Here is a 19,417-nt window from a genome sequence, read left to right as displayed (position 1 = left end):
AAACAAGCCCAAAGTCGCTTATAAATAAACAGACCTGGCAACACCGACGACGAAGCATAAATCGGCCTTAACGCTGGCCGCTGATTGGCCGACGGCCTTCACGTGCGCAGAGTTTTTTTCAGAGCAGTCAGCCAGCAGTGTTGCCATGTCCGCGTATTATAAGCGACCTTTGGGCTTGTTTTTCTGTAAAGTTGCTTAGTTGAAAATATTGGTGGTTGCGGGTTAATACTTTTTTGGGCTTGTTTGTTTCTAAAGTGTAGTGGCTTATTTTGGCTTGTTATCTAAATGTTGTGTAAACCAGTAGTTTTTTATGTCAAGGACCCCCAAATTAATATGTATTTGTCCGCAGATCTACCCCCCCCCCATCTGACAATATTTTGTGCCAGAGACCCCCATTCAAGATTTGTGTGGATTTGAAAATATTCCACAATTTTCACTTAAAACAAAAAGATTTTTCTTCAAAAATAGCAGATCTACAAGCTCACAATTGCGACGCGTTGTGAGCTTGTAGATCGGCTATTTTTAAAGAAAGATCTTGGCTTGGGAATAATAAAGTGCTCTTTATGTGGCTTCTTGGGCTTGTTTGTTTTCATAGACCTAGTTGCTTGTTTCACTCCCACAACACGGCAACATTATCAGTCCAGTCAGCCAGTCAGCTGAAGAGGTCGCAGCAGCAACAACAACAAGAAGAGAAAGAAAAACCTCTCTATTCTTCCCTCTTATCTTTTATTACAACTCGGGGAGACATTTTCGGAGGCAGCCGATACGTTCTTTGTTGGACAAATAAGAGTTACAATTATTTTTGTCTATGTTTTCATGGTAAAAAAGAAGCAGCAGCAGCTATAGGGCCGCTTTAATACTGAAGCTGCTTTCCTCCAGGGACTATAGATAGGTATAGTATGGATGCTGTTGTTTATTGTGTGTGTGTGTGGGGAGCGCTTTAAGCTAACGTTAGCTGCTTATTAACGTTATAAAACATAAGAAAAACACAGCTTTAGGGGGTCTGGATGGAGGTGGATTATAACATGCTTTAGGGGGGCTGGAGGTGGATTATTATATGTTAGGGGGGCTGGAGGTGGATTATAACATGGCAGCGGACGGTGTGTGTGAGTGAGTGACCTGTTGTCACTGTGCGTGGAGAGAGAGAAAAATGTCTGTTTTACGGTTCTCTCTCTCTCTCTCCCCAAGCTAACGTTGGTTAGGTTTTACCTACTTAACCGGGTACTTACCAGTATAGTAATAGCCCCCCCCACCCGGGTTCATTAGTTTAATGGTAACAACAACAACAGTGGCTGCTGGTTGTTGTGGGGCTGCCTGCCTCTCCTCTTCCTCTTCCTCTTCTTCTTCCTCCTCCACCACCACCTGTCTGCTCTCAAGGTGAGCGTGGTGGTCGTTGCAGCTTCATCCGTCATCCATCCATCCGTCCTCTGTGTCTCCTCCTCCTCTGGGGGGTGGCAGACAGATAGACAGACACAGACAGACCCTCATCTGTTCTCAAGGTGACGCTGGTTGCAGCTTCATCTGTCATCCATCCCCCTGTCCTCTGTCACTGTCCTCTGTCACTGTCCTCTCCTCCTCCTCTCTGTGGGAGGCAGACAGGCAGACAGGCAGACAGACAGACAGACAGACAGACAGACAGACAGACAGACAAGCCCCTGCATTCTGGTGTCTCCTGCTCTCAGCCACAGGGACTCATCATCATTGGATGACTAAGCGGACTATAAGGGACTGCGCTTGTGTGTGTGTGAGAGAGTGTGTGTGTGTGTGAGAGAGTGTGTGTGTGTGTGTGTGAGAGTGTGTGAGACTGTGACCGCCCGCCGGGTGGCCTGATGCTCAGAGCGGCGGCGAGACGGAGGAACGCCGCCGTGGGCCGCCTCAGGGTGAGGAGGAGAATATGTCATATGAGTGGGCATGCCTCCTCTGAGTCGTCCTCTCCCTGCGAACAGCGGCGTAGTCGAGGGTATACACCACCAGTCTCACCGACACCACCACCTCCACCAGCACCGGTATACCCCTCAGCTCTCTCACCGGACAGACACCAGCAGAGCAGAGGACCTACTTTATTATTATTATTATTATTATTATCATCATAGACTGACTAGCAGCGACACATACTATATGGATGGTGGTGGGGTCACAGAAGCATGCCCACCTCCTCCTCCTCCTCAGCTAGCATTATCACACCACTGGCTGGAGGGAGACCGCCCGCCGCCGGTGCCAGAGGAGCACCACCGCCACCGCCACCGGAGCCCATGTCTGCCAACTCCTCCTCTCCCTCCTCCATCTCCTCGGTGGGCTCCTCGTCGTTCAAGTTCGTGCCGGCGTTCTGCCTGGGCGTGGCGGCCGTGCTGGTGTTCCAGTTCGCCTGGGGAGGCCTGAGCGTCACCTCCTTCTTCCTGAAGCTGTTCGTCTACGCCTCCTTCGCCCTGCTGTGCTTCCTGGCCGGGAGCGTGGTGCTGCTGGTGCGCAAGAGCCCCCCCAAGGTGGTCCGCTTCGACCGCGAGCGGAGGCAGCTGGCGGGGCAGCTGGAGTTCTTCGGCAAGCTCATGGTCAGTGCTGTTTCACTGTTCAGAATCACACCGTACAGTAGTGGGTTTCAAAGTTGCATTTATTTTATTACGAGAAACAGCAGTTTGATATGCATTAGATTAGACCAGTGGTTTTCAAACTTTTTCATGCCAGGGACCCCTAAATTGATATACATTTGGCCGCGGACCCCCATCTAAAAATATTTTGTTCCAGGGACCCCCCCAGAAGCAAAGATTTGAGTTAAAAATGTTCGCTTTAAAAAATTCAAGGCTATGCACACATTTTCAAGATTTTTCAAAAATAGCAGATCTACAAGCTCATAGCTCGGTGCCGCGCTATGAGCTTGTATATCTGCTATTTTTGAATAGCCAAAGCTAAGTGGTTAAAAATGATTGTGACGCTATGTTAACTCATTTCGCTGGGGACCCCCTGGTATCCCCTCAAGGACCACTGGTGGTCCCCGGACCACTGGTTGACAACCACTGGATTAGACCATGGACCCCCATTTGATACAATTATCTATCTCTGGGACCGCAAACTATTGGATGGATAAGATCTTAACTCTGACTCTGAGAGTGTACAAATTGAAATTGTTCAATGTCTACACTCTCTGAGTTACAGTCCCGTAACTCCTCAAGGACCCCCGGGGGTCCCCGGACCCCAGTTTGAGAACCACGTTGATTTACAGACAGTAATCTGCTATGACTGATTGTAGCGTGAGAAGAGGCTCCCTTGAATCTCCCCCACGCATGCCATGCCATACCATGCCATGCACGGAATCTCTAGCTATAAACTACAACAACAGCCTGATCCGGTGATATTTGGGTATAAGCTTTTAAAAACCCAGGGGTGAACTTTGAAATAATGGGCGGGCGGACAGACAGATAGAAAGAAAGAAAGGCCGATGTGTGTAGTTTGAAGTGAACGGACCGGACAGACGACATTCACATTATTATTTCCTTTTCAGTGTCTGTCCTCTCTGCTTACTCTCCAGTCTTTCTTCGCCCTATCCCCTCGTTTCGGTAACCAGAACAGTGGGCAGCACCTGGTATTATTGGGCACCTTTTTTCATTTTTATTTAGAAAAAATATTTATGTATTTTATATTTGATTTCATATTTACATTTATTTTATACATTTTAAAATGACATTCAAGGCCCAACATTTATACAAATGCTACGAATTGCTACAAAATTTGTGATAGCCAGTCATTTGGAAAATAAACACAGAAGTTAGGTCTGATAATGATGTACCGTGCATGCTCAAATCATATATACGTGACATTATTTTCAACCATTTTCCAAAGCATCCATTTAGTCTTTTTTTTTTTTTTACATTTTGGGAGGTAAACAAAACAGTGAGTTTAATGTTGAGGTGGCCACTGGACTCCGTGGACTATCCGTTCTAGTTGACACATGACACGGTGTGTTTACCATTATAGATTTGTTGGATGAAGTTGAGAAATTCTGCTCGATTTAGACAAAGCCTTGCACTCAGCAAGGTTAAGCTACTTATGAATAATGTGTGATGTTTAGTTTTTCCGGTTTTGTTCCTTTTTTCCTTTCTTTTCTTATGTTTAATGCTGTCCAGATCAGTGATCCATCCCTGACAAACTGACCTGAGAACATAACATGCCGTTTTTCTGTATTTCAGGCTCGCTTTTTGGTGCCGGCTCCAGACTCGAACCAGAGCCGGGCGAGGGTGGTGGTGTCACATAACGTGGACAAGGCCCTGAAGGAAGGTAATAATTCATCTTCATGAATAATGTGTCCACACATTTTCAATAATGTGTGAATAATGTGTCCACACATTTATGCAGAGAATCTATTGTCATGTGACAACGTAAGTGTTGGTTAAGAGTGATATTTGACGTGTCTACTACGTACTCAGTCTTTTGTGTGTGCTGCTCCCCAGACAGTTTTGAAGTCGCTTCATTTTATCAAAGTTCAAACTCCATTTAACCAACACATTTTAGGTCCAATTTTTTGTGGTTGTTTTATTTTATTTTCCATTTAGACTCTGCTCCCAGCCATAGCCAGATTTAACCCATTAAGACCGGGGACGCGTCTGTGTCATTTTAGATTTCTTTGGCTATTCAAAAATAGCAGATATACAAGCTCATAGCACGGCACCGAGTGCCGCGCTATGAGCCTGTACATCTGCTATTTTTAAAAAATCTTGAAAAAATATAATAAAAAAATAATAAAAAAAAGGTTTTAGACCTGGAAAGCCTATATGTTGTTATACCTTTCAATTCTTTCGTAAATGAACACCCTACTTGCTCGTACTACAGCGTCACACAAAAGCATCAAAAGCAGCAGATGCTGCAAGCTTTTTTTGAGCTTGTAGATCTGCAGCTTTTGAATTTGAATCCTGAAAAGTAACACTTTTGGACATGAGTTTTCCACCCGACAGAGATGATATGCTAGACATATAGCAACATCATTACATTTCTTTGAATAAAAAAAGGTGAGGATTTAGAAGGTGCTTTTTTCTAAAAAAAGGTCTAAATGGGTCAGTGGATCCTCCCCCCCTTGTAGCGTGGGTCGTGGACATCACTGACCTTTTTTTTAAATAATTACTGAGGTACTTTGGAGCTACATTATTCAATATCCTGTGACTTGTCTCTAACCCCGCCCCCTCAGCATGGATTACACACACACACACACACACACACACACACACACACACACACACACACACACACACACACACACACACACACACACACACACACACACACACACAGTCTGAGAAATTGGCGCCAGGTAACAGATGGTGTCAGGATTTTCATGTGTGTGTGTGTGTGTGTGTGTGTGTGTAGTTGTGTACCCTTGTGTGTGTGTTGAAAAAGGTTTATTATAAGTGGTCTGGTAGTAAGCAAGGTGAGAGGCCTCTGTGACATCACAGGGTCAAAAGGTTAAGCCGGATCATCTTTGTATCGGTAGTCATCTTTGTGCTACTACTCTATTCTGTCTGCTTAACCACTTTAAGCCTGATTCAACACTTTTTCTACAATAGCCGAGCTTGTAAATGCGCTGTGTGAAAATGTTTTGAAAATCTGGGGTTAAAAAATTAAAAAAGAGGGATATAATTGCATATAATATGCATATATGCTTTAAAGGGGAAATCCACCCATTTTCAATATTTAACTATGTCATTAATATAGCATAAAGGAGTTGTGTGGAAATAAGAAAAAAGTTCCCCCCTTTCTGTGTTGCCTTGAACTGGAGGATTGATTGTGGGTTTAACATTGCAAATTACAACATGATGAGTCATCACGTTGTAATTTGCAATGTTAAACCCACAATCAATCCTCCTGTTCAAGGCAACACAGAAAGGGGGGAACTTTTTTCTTATTTCCACACAACTCCTTTATGCTATATTAATGACATAGTTAAATATTGAAAATGGGTGGATTTCCCCTTTAAGCCCTACTAGGGCTGTCAAACGAATAGTCGATATTTGAATATTATGCGAATATTGGGAAAATATCTATATTCTAATATGAAAATTGATATTCGAATAAAAAAAAATGTTTATTTGACAGGGACAATACAAAAAACAATGTATGAAGTTATAAAAAGAAACAAAATATATGTTTTATTGTATCCAAGCACTCGAAAAAAAAATAATAATATTTTTTTATAATAATAATAATATTCAAACATATTCGAATATCTGCACATTTTAAGACCAATATTCGAATATTATGTATATGTATTAGGGCTGGGACTCGATTAAAAAAATTAATCTAATTAATTAGAGGCTTTGTAATTAATTAATCGCAATTAATCGCATTTTAATCGCATTTCAATATTTGACCTGAGAACAGTGAAAAGCAATTTTTTCAAATGGATTTTGGCATACGTCTTTAAGTACATGTACTCAAGAACTGTACTTAAGTACAATTTTTAGGTATTTGCACTTGACTCTAGAGTATTTCCAATTTTTAATACTTTTATTTCTACTCCAGTAACTCCACTATATCTCAGAGGCAAATATTGTACTTTTACTCCACTACAATTATTTGAAAACTTGAAAAACAGTTACTAGTTACTTTGTAGATTTCGATTATTATTATAAAACATTACAGCCATGTGAAAATAGCAGATCTACAAGCGCAAGGCATTGTGAGCTTTTAGATCAGCAATTTTCCACCACTGGAGGCTGGTAGAGTGTTGTTACTGTTGTTTATAGTAGATTCATTAATTATTATGAATTAAAATTGCGCGCATGTGATCCGCACCGCCTCGTGGAACCCCCCCACCAGCGCACCCCCCCAACGCGCGCGTAGGCGGGGGCATCCATTACAGATTCTGACTTGCCCAGCCAACATTATCAAGCAGGCATCATGTTTTCATGCCCTGTGCTGGCTGGCTGCAGTAGACTTTGTTGTCTGTCACATAGATATATATAAAGGCTAGATGACTCACCCGCGCTGCTGGCCAATGGAGTACGACGTCGCCACATGGCGGCCATCTTGGGACGGTCATTCATAACATTATGTCTATGGTGCATATACTTTGAAATAACCATAGCGTGCTCAATTTTCATCCGATTTTCAAACGGTTTGGTGTTTTGTAAACACCAAAGATGTAGTTATGATATTATTGTATTAAAAAAAAAAAACATGATTATAATTATAAGTATGCAGTATCATAACTACATCTTTGGTGTTTACAAAACACCAAACCGTTTGAAAATCGGATGAAAATTGAGCACGCTATGGTTATTTCAAAGTATATGCACCATAGACATAATGTTATGAGTGACCGTCGCAAGATGGCCGCGGTTGAGCTACGCTTGCGCCGCCCCTTGAGCCATCTAGCCTTTATATATATCTATGGTCTGTCATGCCTGAGAAGTGAGAATTACCGTCTGTTGGTGCGCTGCTATAAACGGTCCGTCTGAAACTCGTCCAGTGAGAAACGTTCCGCGGTGCAAAAATAGGTGCGATTAAAATGCGTTAATTTTTTTAACGCGATAATTTTTCTGTAATGAATTGATCTAATTTAACGCGATAAAGTCCCGGCCCTAATATGTATATATGTATATATATATATTTTTAATTATTTTAATCAAAATGGTGAAAATAGCTCGCAACGCGTTGCAATGCTAAGCGTGATTTTGTAGATCGGCTATAGTCCCTATTTTATAAGAATAAAATAGGGTTTAAGTGGTTAATCTGACTAATTGATTCATTCAATTATATACAAAAACTCCCCCAGCGCTTCTTGATTTATCCAATTAATGGGAAAGGTAATAACCGATAGAATAATTGCTATGAAGATAATGGATAGTTGCAGCACTAGTAGAGACGAACACTGGTCAGCAAACGACAGAGTAAATGGTCAAGCATGTGTGGGTGTCATTCCACAGCGGTCATTCCACAGATGCTTGGAGTGATGACCAGGTTGTCATAGGGACGGAAGGGACAGACGCTCTGCGCAGTGGTGGAAAAAGTACTCAAGTGTTTTACTTAAGTAAAAGTATCGATACTGCAATGTAGAAGTACTCCGTTACAAGTGAAAGTCCGGAATTCAAAATGTACTTGAGTAAAAGTGCAATAGTATTGGTATCAAAATGCACTTAAAGTACCAAAAGTAAAAGTACTAAAATGTTTGAAAATAGCAGATCTACAAGCTCACAACGCGTCGCATCGCGACGCGTTGTGAGCTTGTAGATCGGCTATTTTCAAATAGCCTATGTATAAAATAGGGCTAAAGTGGTTAATGTAGGTTTTATAATATTATAATTTATATCTGAAAAGTAACTAGTAACTAAAGTTTTCAAATAATTGTAGTGGAGTAAAAGTGCAATATTTGCCTCAGAGATGTAGTGGAGTAAAAGTATTGGAAATTGGAAATACTCAAGTAAAGTGCAAATACCTCAAAATTGTACTTAAATACATGTACTTAGTTACTTTCCACCACTGGTTCTGCGTTACCTGGACTAAGTGTCCCGGAAAGGGTGACTATAACCACACATGATAAATGGAAAAGTACTAGTAGGCCTATATATACTAACTCGGAATCTCCATTGACTTGATGTCTGTCATCCATTTTGAGAAGAGAATGAACTGAATGATTTCTAATGTCTCTTCTTGCTCTGATGAAAATATCAAGTCACGCTGTATTTGACACCCCCAATATTTCTCACTGGACTGGAATGATACATAATTGCTGTTATGTGATGTCTTTAACCCATTAAGACCGAGAAAGCATCTGTGTCATTTTTAGATTTCTTTGGCTATTCAAAGATAGCAGATATACAAGCTCTCTGTGCCCCGCTACGAGCTTGTAGATCTGCTACTTTGTTTTGAAAAATCGTGAAACTTTGTGCAAATCTTTGAATATATATATATATTTTTAAAGCGAACATTTTGTCACTCAAGGATACTACAAATTTTGAAGAAAAAAAAAAGTTCACATGGCACTTATTTTTGATACACTTCCGGTTCCGGTAGCACCACCGGAAACGGAATTATCCGGGTTCCGTTTTTTCCGATCGTATCCGCTTTCTGTCTAGAACGAAACCTAAAAGTCGATTATCTCGGTTGTTGTTTTTCTCCTCGCTGATCACTGTTTAGCGTTCACCGCTGTAGCTTCAAGATGGCGGATCGCAAAGCGAAGCGGTCTTCACTGCTCGTCTCACACAGATCCCCTGTGAGTTTAGAACCAAATGAACGCGCACTTTTAACGGATTTAGCAAGGTCTGTGGCGACATGAAAAAAACAAAAAAACAACAAAAAAGCTGGCACTGGTGAGTACATTATGAGATTAAACGCTGGCATGGAATGTGTTAAGTATATATATAAGACTTGCACAAATCTTCCACCATTAAAAAAAAAAGAAAAAAAGAAGCAGATCTACAAGCTCGGTGCCACGCTATGAGCTTGTATATCTGCTATTTTTTTTTAATAGCCAAAGAAATCTAAAAATGACACAGATGTGTTACCGGTCTTAATGGATTAATTTCCCACATTGCGAACGTCAAGGCACTTGGTTCCACACTCAGTCACAGCAGTATCTGACTATATGATAGCACTCTCGTTTCATTAGATGTCCATGCTCATTGGGAACTCGTTCACGAAGAGTGCTGCTGTGTGTGTGTGTGTGTGTGTGTGTGTGTGTGTGTGTGTGTGTGGGGGTGGGGGGGGGGGCTCATTTGCACGTGATGCTCAGAATTTCTTTGAATTGCCGTGACTCCATATATCAGTGTGAATGTTTCATCATCAACAGTCTTTGATGGTGAGATACACTTTGAGTGTGCTGCTGTGGCAGAATGAATCTTTCATAATGACTGCTATCTTAACGCATGGCCACTTCCTTTCTCGTGCTTCTACTACATATGTTTTAACCCGTGTTTTGGGGCGGGAACCCCCTATTTGTAACTATACCTTTTCAGGACGGGAACCCTCTTTTGGGGTTGTTGTTGTTGCTATGTACAGTATATAGCAACATGCGTTTGTTTTTAGAATCGGCCTCAGGTCTAAATGGGTTAACCCAATTAAGACCTGGAACGCATCTGTGTCACCTTAGATTTCTTTGGCTATTCATATATATATATATATATATATATATATATATATATATATATATATATATATATATATATATATATATATATATATATATATACATATATACATATATACATACATACACACTTTTAACTCAAATCTTAGCTTCTGCGGTCCCTGGAACAAAATATTTTGAGATGGGGGTTGTCTGCGGACAAATACATATCATTTTGGGGGCCCTTGACATGACGTTTGAGAACCACTGATTATAGCAACATAAGTTTTTGTTGTTTTGTTTGTAAGTTTTTGTTGCACTTCGACAGCAACTCTTCGGGGGTAGCCTGGGTTTCGAACTGGGAACCTTCCGTTTCCCAAACTGCCGCTCCTCTACCTCCTGAGCCACTGCCGCCCCATGAAGTTGTTCACGATAGCATTGCTGTTTCTCTGTATAGAAGTCTATAGGCTAGGGCAGGGTTCCCCAATTAGTTTTCCCCAAGGGCCAAATTATGTCTAGGGTACCAAGCCGAAGGCTTCGAAACACTGCGAGAAAAAACCTGCCATGGCTCACTGGAGGGGAGTTAAAACCTTTTAATACACGTTTGAAGGACAATGATAAAGACTTAATGTTTCGTAAAACCAGCATGTCATGAAACCTTTAAATCCTGTGTTGATAAGTTGAGAACCAACCGTTTATTTGGTTGTTACAGTGTGCTTGAAAAGTATGCATCTTCAGCAGCTAGTGATGGCCAGCCGTTAACCGGTAATTTCAAAAGAAATTGGTAAGCGGTTAATGGTTAACCGTAAAAATGATGGAGCAATGATGCACTTCCAACACCCAAGTCCACTGTGTGGACACACTTGTGTATTTTCAGGTGATCTAACCGACTGAAACACTTGTTACACCGTTTACAGTAGAAAGGTTTTTCTCCAGTGTGAATACGCTGGTGTCTCTTCAGGCCATCTAACAAACTGAAACTCTTGACACACTGTTTACAATCGAAAGGTTTTTCTCCAGTGTGAATACGCTGGTGTCTCTTTAGTTTACCTATCTCATTGAAACTCTTGACACACTGTTTACAATAGTACGTTTTTCTCCCGTGTGGACACTCTGGTGTGTCTTCAAGTGAGAATTGCGAGTGAAACTCTTGTCACACCGTTTACAGTGGAAAGGTTTTTCTCCAGTGTGAACACGCTGGTGTGTCTTCAGGTGACCTAAATGACCGAAACTCTCGCCACACAGTTTACAATAGAAAGGTTTTTCTCCAGTGTGAACCTGCTGGTGTCTCCGTAGGCTACCTAAGTCACTGAAACTCTTACCACACTGTTTACAGCAGAAAGGTTTTTCTCCAGTGTGGACACGCTGGTGTCTCCATAGGCTACCTACATGACCGAAACTCTTGTCACACTGTTTACAATAGAAAGGTTTTTCTCCAGTGTGAACACGCTGGTGTGTCTTCAGGTTACCTAACAGACCGAAACTCTTGTCACACTGTTTACAATAGAAAGGGTTTTCTCCAGTGTGGACACGCTGGTGTTTCTTCAGGTTACGTAACTCACTGAAACTCTTGCCACACTGTTTACAGTAGAAAGGTTTTTCTCCAGTGTGAACACGCTGGTGTGTCTTCAGGCCACTCAGGTGACTGAAACTCTTGTCACATTGTTGACAGGTGTGAGTTTTCTTCCCTGTGTCAGTCAGACGACGTCTCTTTACTTCCGATTGCGTTAAAGTCTTGGTAGACTGTTGACTACTGTAAGGTCTTTCTTCTTCGGAGTTGCCTTGCTGCTGGCTCGTTGTCGGGAACAGTGGGTCCATCGTCAAAGCTGCTGCTATGCATGGGCTGTAATGGTGCAAGAATGTAATTAATGATCTGTGACCTTACGATCCAGGATTGGTTACAGGTCAATTACCAGATGAAAATCAAATGTATGGATCTCTGCTGGAATAGGTCCTCTTCTTGGTGATGAAGGCTTCCTCAATGTCTCTCTCCATGTGTGTCATTCACACTGTGCAGTCTGGTTTTAAGCCGAGCTGATTCAAAGCTCACGCCATCATTATGTTGTCAATATGATGTCAGCCATGCCCAAATATGGAGTTCCATGTCATTTACTGAGGTAAAGTTTCAGCCCAGTCACCTCAATTATCTTCTAGTATAAAATTAAGGAGCGTCAATGAGCATCAGCTGGACACACACACACACACACACACACACACACACACACACACACACACACACACACACACACACACACACACACACACACACACACACACACACACACCTCTGCAGTGCTCTAAAAGTGACTGGAGTCTGTCTCATTTCTCTCCAAAAGCCCTTGAATATGAATTAAGGATGACTGTGATTATGGTAAGCTCACATTTCATATCACACACACCATGCCTGCAACTTTCACTAGCCAAGTGACAGGGTTTGGTGCGGGCCGGACAGTTGCCCCTCGCGGGCCGCAAATGGCCCGCGGGCCGGCCGGTCTTTAACAGGGGGTCCGGGACCCCTAGGTGGTCCTCAGAGTTACTACAGGGGGGCCGCCAACTGTTTGTTTGATATGATTTCATTTTTTTTACATTTGCCACTTGAACCCTAGCGTGCCTATTCCGAGGAGAACTTATGCCAAAAATAGCAGATCTACAAGCTCACAACGCTCATCTTAGTGCGGCACCGAGTGCCGCACTAAGATGAGCTTGTAGATCTGCGTTTTATCTGTTGAAAAAACATCTCCAAAGTTAGGAGCTTCATGTCTCAATCATGATTGTGAAAAATTGGTCCATGCATTCATTCATTCATCTCCAACGGGTCAGATTACTGTTGGCTGGACTCCCAGCGCTCACTGGGATGAGAAAGGCTACTAATAATCGGATGACTTCATTGACTCCTATTTCAATACAGAAATTATTTCAACATACTACTAATTGTTTGACAAAGCTCTTAAAAGGTTTGCTTAGTTCTCACTAGTCACTACAGTACATGTAAACCAGTCAGACCGCTCAGATGTTTAGACACTGATCTCCTAACTGTACCTAGAATAACATCTAAATCTCGTAAACATGCATCTTGTCCCTAATATGGTCCTACTCTGGAACAACCTGCCTGATTACTGTTTCGAAAACTGTGTGTGTGTGTGTGTGTGTGTGTGTGTGTGTGTGTGTGTGTGTGTGTGTGTGTGTGTGTGTGTGTGTGTGTGTGTGTGTGTGTGTGTGTGTGTGTGTGTGTGTGTGTGTGTGTGTGTGTGTGTGTGTGTGTGTGCGTGCGTGACTGCGTGTGCATGCGTGTGAGTGTTCACACTATTCTGTGTGAGTCTTTACGGGGATATGGGATCATACATTGTCTTATCTTAGGAATGTGTGGATACTATACTTTTTATAACTGTTCATACATATTTTATTATTATCCGTTGATGTGAAGCAAATCGTTTGTCAGTTGGAAACCTCATGTGTCCAAAACTGCTACCTTTGATGCTTTTGTGTGACGCTGTAGTATGATCGAGTAGGGGGTTAATTTACAAAAAAACCCCACAAAGTTTCTGCCCCGACAGCAAGAAAATTGAGTTTTACTTTTGTACGAACGGTGGCTGTTCTTCAAAATAACACTTGACTTGACTTTCTGGGCTCTTTCTGTCTCTCTCTCTTTTGTCTCCGCAGTGTTCGACTACTCGTACAGAGACTACATTCTGTCGTGGTACGGGCCGCTGAGTCGCGACGAAGGCCAGCTCTACTCCATGCTGGTGCAGGACTGGTGGACGGCCGTGACCCAGCTGAGGTCGCGGCTGGCCGACATCGACCTGGTCAACGTCGTGTGCTACGACACCATCCGTATCCTGCACACGCACTTCACCGACCTCAAGGCCGCGTCAGCCAGGTAGGCGCACGCACGCCACACACACACACACACACACACACACACACACACACACACACACACACACACACACACACACACACACACCTACCTCATATATAGATCTAATGTCATTTTAATCAGTGGTTTTCAACCTTTTTTGCGTCAAGGACCCCCAAATCGACACACATTAGCCCAGGGACCCCCATTTGAAAAGATAAGCCAGGGACCCGCAATAAGAGACGATTTTTAGATTTTTAGACTGATTTTATATCATTATCTTTTAACACAGACACTCACACACTCACGCACGCACGCACGCGCACACACACACACACACACACACACACACACACACACACACACACACACACACACACACACACACACACACACACACACACACACACACACACACACACACACACACACACACACACACACACAGCTCCCATTGCTATCCCTTCCAGTTTGGGTTTACCTCTCTCTCTCTATCTCTCTCTGTCTCTCTCTCTTCTCTCTCCGTTTCTCAGACCAGAGGAGTGTGCGAGGCCCTTCCCTCTCCATCCGTGTCTGGTGAGTCCAGACTGTGAGCTGGCGTTCCTGCGCTGCGTCGCTCGCCTCCTGCTGCTGTGTCTGCTGCCGCAGAGGGACGCCAAGTCACGCACGCTACGCTGCTGTCTGACCGAAGTCATCACCACTAAAGGTTAGTTAGAGAGTCACGCCTTTACGCTGCTGTCTGACCGAAGTCATCACCACTAAAGGTTAGTTAGAGAGTCACGCCTTACGCTGCTGTCTGACCGAAGCAGTGTCGATTTCGTCGACTAAAACCTACTCGACTACCTTTTTTCACTGACGAAAAATGAAATAAAAACAAAATAAAAACTAAGCCACTGTGACTAAAACCAGGGCTAAATTCACTGACGGTTTCGTCAACAAATAAAAACCTGACTAAAGGGACTAGTGGAGAAGAGATCCAATAGAACTAAAAGACAAGTCGTTTTATGTTTGGTTGCGCTTGGGTGTGTACAATCAGCCATTACGACGTCATCACGGCACCGTCAAAATACATTTTAGTCGACTAAATCGACTGTAGATTTAGTCGACTATAATCTTATGATAATCAGTCGACTAAAACTAGACAAAAACTAAAACATTTCAGATTACTAAAATATGACTAAAACTAAATGGAATTGTATTCAAAATACTATGACTAAAACTAAATCAAAATTTTGTGTCAAAATCAACACTGGACCAAAGTCATCACCACTAAAGGTAACCACTGCAACTTTGACGAGGGTCACTCTGTGTGTGTGTGTGTGTGTGTGTGTGTGTGTGTGTGTGTGTGTGTGTGTGTGTGTGTGTGTGTGTGTGTGTGTGTGTGTGTGTGTGTGTGTGTGTGTGTGTGTGTGTGTGTTCTCCACTCTCCAGTGTAGTAGTGCTGTATCAGCCACGCCAATAATGCAATTCCATTAGATGTAATTAGATAACGGTTTCCATTAGATGGGATCAGACGTCAGAATCCGATAATATTGCATTTTAAGATGCAGCCGAGAACAAAGGGGGGCTTTGTCCTCCCTGCCTGTCTGTCCCAAACTCTTTAACTGGCTCCCATCATGGCAATGTATAGTACAAATTGGAAATACTCTAGTAAAGTAAAAAAGTAACTCAAATGTTTACTTAAGTACTGTACAGTACTTATGTACATGTACTTAGTTACTTTCCACCACTGCTCACTATAGTATAGTAATCAAAACCTCTCTCTGTGTGTGCTCCATCCAGTGTTGAAGCCCCTGGTAGGGAGGGGCTCACTAGTATAGTTGATTTCGTCGACTAAAACAATGACGAGAAATATTCGTCGACTACCTTTTTTTCACTGACGAAAACGAAATAAAAACGAAATAAAAGCTAAGCTATGATGACTAAAACTAAGACTAAATATATTGACAATTTCGTCAACAAATCAAAACTGGACTAAAATGTTAGTGAGGGATCTAGTGGAGAAGAGATCCAGTAGAACTAAACGACAAGTCATTTTATGTTTGGTTGCGCTCGGGTGTCGCGCTCTGAAAATAGCAGATCTACAAGCCCACCACGCGTCGCGCTGCGACGCGTTGTGAGCTTGTAGATCGGCTATTTTCAGCATGCAACCAAGTGTAAAATCAGCCGTTACGACGCCATCATAGCATCGCCAACATATATTATAGTCGACTAAATCAACTGTAGATTTAGGCGACTATAATCGTATGATATTTAGTCGACAAAAACTAGACAAAAACTAAAACATTTCAGGTGACTAAAATATGACTAAAACTAAATGGAATGGAATGGAGCTAAATCAAAATTTGCTGTCAAAATCATCACTGCCTTGTGCTCCATCCAGTGCTGAAGCCCCTAGTGGAGAGGTGCTCACTTGTATAGTCAGGGGTGCACATAACTTTTTAGGTCTAGTATGTTTTTTTTTCTCACGCGGCTAGGTGAAGCCCCCAAGGTCGGTGCCCTGTGCTGCGCTGCTTTTATCCGCCAGATTGGGCCGTTCGTGGCATATTTTGCACCATTACGGTCGGTTCGTCATCTGTGACGAGTGCAACAGCCGCTGCTGGCTGCGTGCACGCAGCGAGGCGATGCAAGGCAACACTCACGCAATCACGTACAGCATGCGTCCCCTCCCCCGGCGCCTAATGACTGTACATGGGGCCGACGCGTTCTTTAGCGTGATTGTGTGAGTGTGGCTTCAGGAAGTTAATTCCTAGCCTCGATCTCCAGGCTTTTATTTTTTATTTTTGCTAAAAAAAAAAAGCTTGGAAATTCCTGTCCCAGCCGTTGGTACGCAAATGCACCTCGCGTCGTCTGCTGTGCCGCGCATTATTTATTTTGGGTGCGCATGCGCACCTGCGCACCAGTTATGTGCACCCCTGTGTATAGTAATCCAAACCCCTCTCTGTGTGTGTGCTCCCTCCAGTGCTGAAGCCTCTGGTGGAGGTGCTGAGCGACCCCGACTCCATCAACACCATGCTGCTGTCCCAGCTGGAGCAGCGGGAGCAGCAGGCGGAGCAGCAGAAGAAGGCCTACACCTACGCCGCCTCCTACGAGGACTTCATCAAACTCATCTCCACCTCCGCCGACGTGGACTTCCTCAAACAACTCAGGTACTGCACAGCACACCTCCTAAGTACACACTAGTACGGTACACCTCCTAGTACACACTAGAGCAGTGGTTCTCACACTCTTCTGTGGCTAAAGACCCCCAAAATGATATGTATTTGGCCGCAGACCCCCCCCATCTCAAAATAGTTTTGTTCCAGGGACCCCCCCAGAAGCAAAGACGCACGCACGCACGCACGCACGCACGCACGCACGCACGCACGCACGCACGCACGCACGCACGCACGCACGCACGCACGCACGCACGCACGCACGCACGCACGCACGCACACACACACACAGATGTAATGTCAGTGATATTATTTGCACGCACGCGCACGCACACACACACACACACACACACACATATACCGGCTGGGAAAAACAGGTGTTGTTAACTAGTACTGTGGCGTTACCATGGGAACAGACACGGTCGAACAGACCATAGCTTCTAAATTTGGAGCAGGCATTTTTTCTTTTTTCCTTTTTTCTTGTGGTTTTCAGTGAAATAAGGAGCGTTTCTGACGCGCTGTGTCAGTCAGCACCCTGTGTTATGTGTCGTGCTGCCATGTGTGGTGGCGGTGTAGCGCTGAACAGTGTTCACCTATTCCTGCGGTTCTCTTATTAACACATTCATTGCCTAGATCGAATATATGCGGAAAATTGAATATATATATTTTTTAAAGCAAACATTTTTTAACTCAAATCTTTGCTTCTGGGGTCCCTGGAACAAAACGTTTTGAGATGGGGGGGTCTGCGGCGAAATACATATCACATCTATTTCTGTGTGTTCTTTTATCAAAAGTCCCCAAAAAAGGCTTATCGTAATGTATGTATTGTATGTCTTATAGTATGTTTATAGATAGGCTATTTTCGGTTATTAGTTATTCGATTAGAGTATTTGAAGTGGGTCAAACTAGCAATAGAATACGTGTTCAGAAGCGTCTTCCGATAAACCCCTAATGATCTTTAGAGTTCACAAAAGCAAAGGTTTTAAGCCTCAATCTTCAATTTCTTCACCCGTTTGGCTGTACAGTATGTAGTAGAAGCGGGTTAAATGTGGTGAACGAGGATCTGGGGGAACTGCATTCCTCTTGTTGCAATCGTTTGCATGTACGTGTATTCCTCTATTGACGTTGAGCAATCAGCCTTTAACCCATTAAGACCTGGAACTGTGTCATTTTTAGATTTGAGCTAAAAAGCTTTATTTTACACTTTGACTATTCAAAAATAACAGATATACAAGCTCGTAGCGCGGCACCGAGTGCCGCGCTACGAGCTTGTAGATCTGCTATTTTTGAAAAATCGTGAAAATGTGTGCAAATCTTTGAATATATATATTTTTAAAGCGAATATTTTTAACTCAAATCTTTGCTTCTGGGGGGGTCCCTGGAACAAAATATTTTGATGGCGGTCTGCGGCCAAATGCATATCATTTTGGGGGTCCTTGACATGAAAAAGTTTGAGCACCGCTGATATAGAAATAGGGTTAATCCATGTATCTCTCTCTCTCTCTCTGTCTCCGTCTGTCTGTCTCTCTCTCTCGTTCTCTCTCTCATTCTCTCGTTCTTTCTTTCATCCTCTCTCTCTCTCTCTCTCTCTCTCTCTCTCTCTCTCTGTCTCTCTCTGTCTCTCTCTGTCTCTCTCTCTAGGTATCAGATAGTAGTAGAGATCATCCATGCCACCACCATCAGCAGTCTGCCTGCACTGAAGAAGCAGCAGAAAGGTACAGCTCACACGCACACACACACACACACACACACACACACACACACACACACACACACACACACACACACACACACACACACACACACACACAGCACCACCACCAGTCTGTCTGACAAACACCACCAAAATATTTCATCCTAATATTCACACGATATCAGAGACTTGTGTTATCACATTGGATTGGACAATGGATTCATCCATGTGAGAGTCAAATCTAATGGACCTACAGTATCCATCATCATCATCATCATCATCATCATCATCATCATCACATCTCGCTATGCAGTCGGGTGTAGCAATTTGAGCTACAGTGTAGACTGATTCTGTATATCAGTCTGGCCAATGTATCTGCCTTTATTTTAGGTTTTTGGTCGGTACTGGTCATTTTGCAGCTGATGTGTCCTAGTAATTTCTTTTACCACTTTGAACCTGCAAAGTATAGGTGAACATTTCCACTCCTTGTTTAACTTATAACTGAAAAGGCTGTATCTCGCTTCCTAAGCACTTTTTTTTTACTTTGAAAAAAAAAAAATAATAATATAATAATAATCGTACTGGCCAGAAATAGGCAGAAATAACTCACTCAGTGAGTTAAATATCATAAGATTATAGTAGACTAAATCTATAGTCGATTAAAA

At 42.9% G+C, this 19,417-nt stretch overlaps 1 protein-coding gene across 1 annotated transcript in view; it reads left to right on the top strand.

Annotated features, from left to right (window-relative positions):
* The first annotated feature begins 1,081 nt into the window (after positions 1–1,081).
* The window catches only part of snx25 (sorting nexin 25), a 37,879-nt gene continuing 19,543 nt past the window's right edge, over positions 1,082–19,417 (top strand). The window contains exons 1-7 of the mRNA XM_084041007.1: positions 1,082–1,764; positions 1,804–2,549; positions 4,182–4,269; positions 13,709–13,925; positions 14,438–14,610; positions 16,867–17,053; positions 18,701–18,774. Of these exons, the coding sequence (XP_083897133.1) occupies positions 2,145–2,549; positions 4,182–4,269; positions 13,709–13,925; positions 14,438–14,610; positions 16,867–17,053; positions 18,701–18,774 (1,144 nt within the window). The 5' untranslated portion in view covers positions 1,082–1,764; positions 1,804–2,144. The remainder of the gene's footprint in view (positions 1,765–1,803; positions 2,550–4,181; positions 4,270–13,708; positions 13,926–14,437; positions 14,611–16,866; positions 17,054–18,700; positions 18,775–19,417) is intronic.

Source organism: Gymnoscopelus microlampas (assembly GCF_963454915.1).
Source record: "Gymnoscopelus microlampas genome assembly, chromosome: 18".
In the NCBI taxonomy this organism is placed as follows: Eukaryota; Metazoa; Chordata; class Actinopteri; order Myctophiformes; family Myctophidae; genus Gymnoscopelus; species Gymnoscopelus microlampas.
This window is presented reverse-complemented; position numbering and strand designations above follow the sequence as displayed.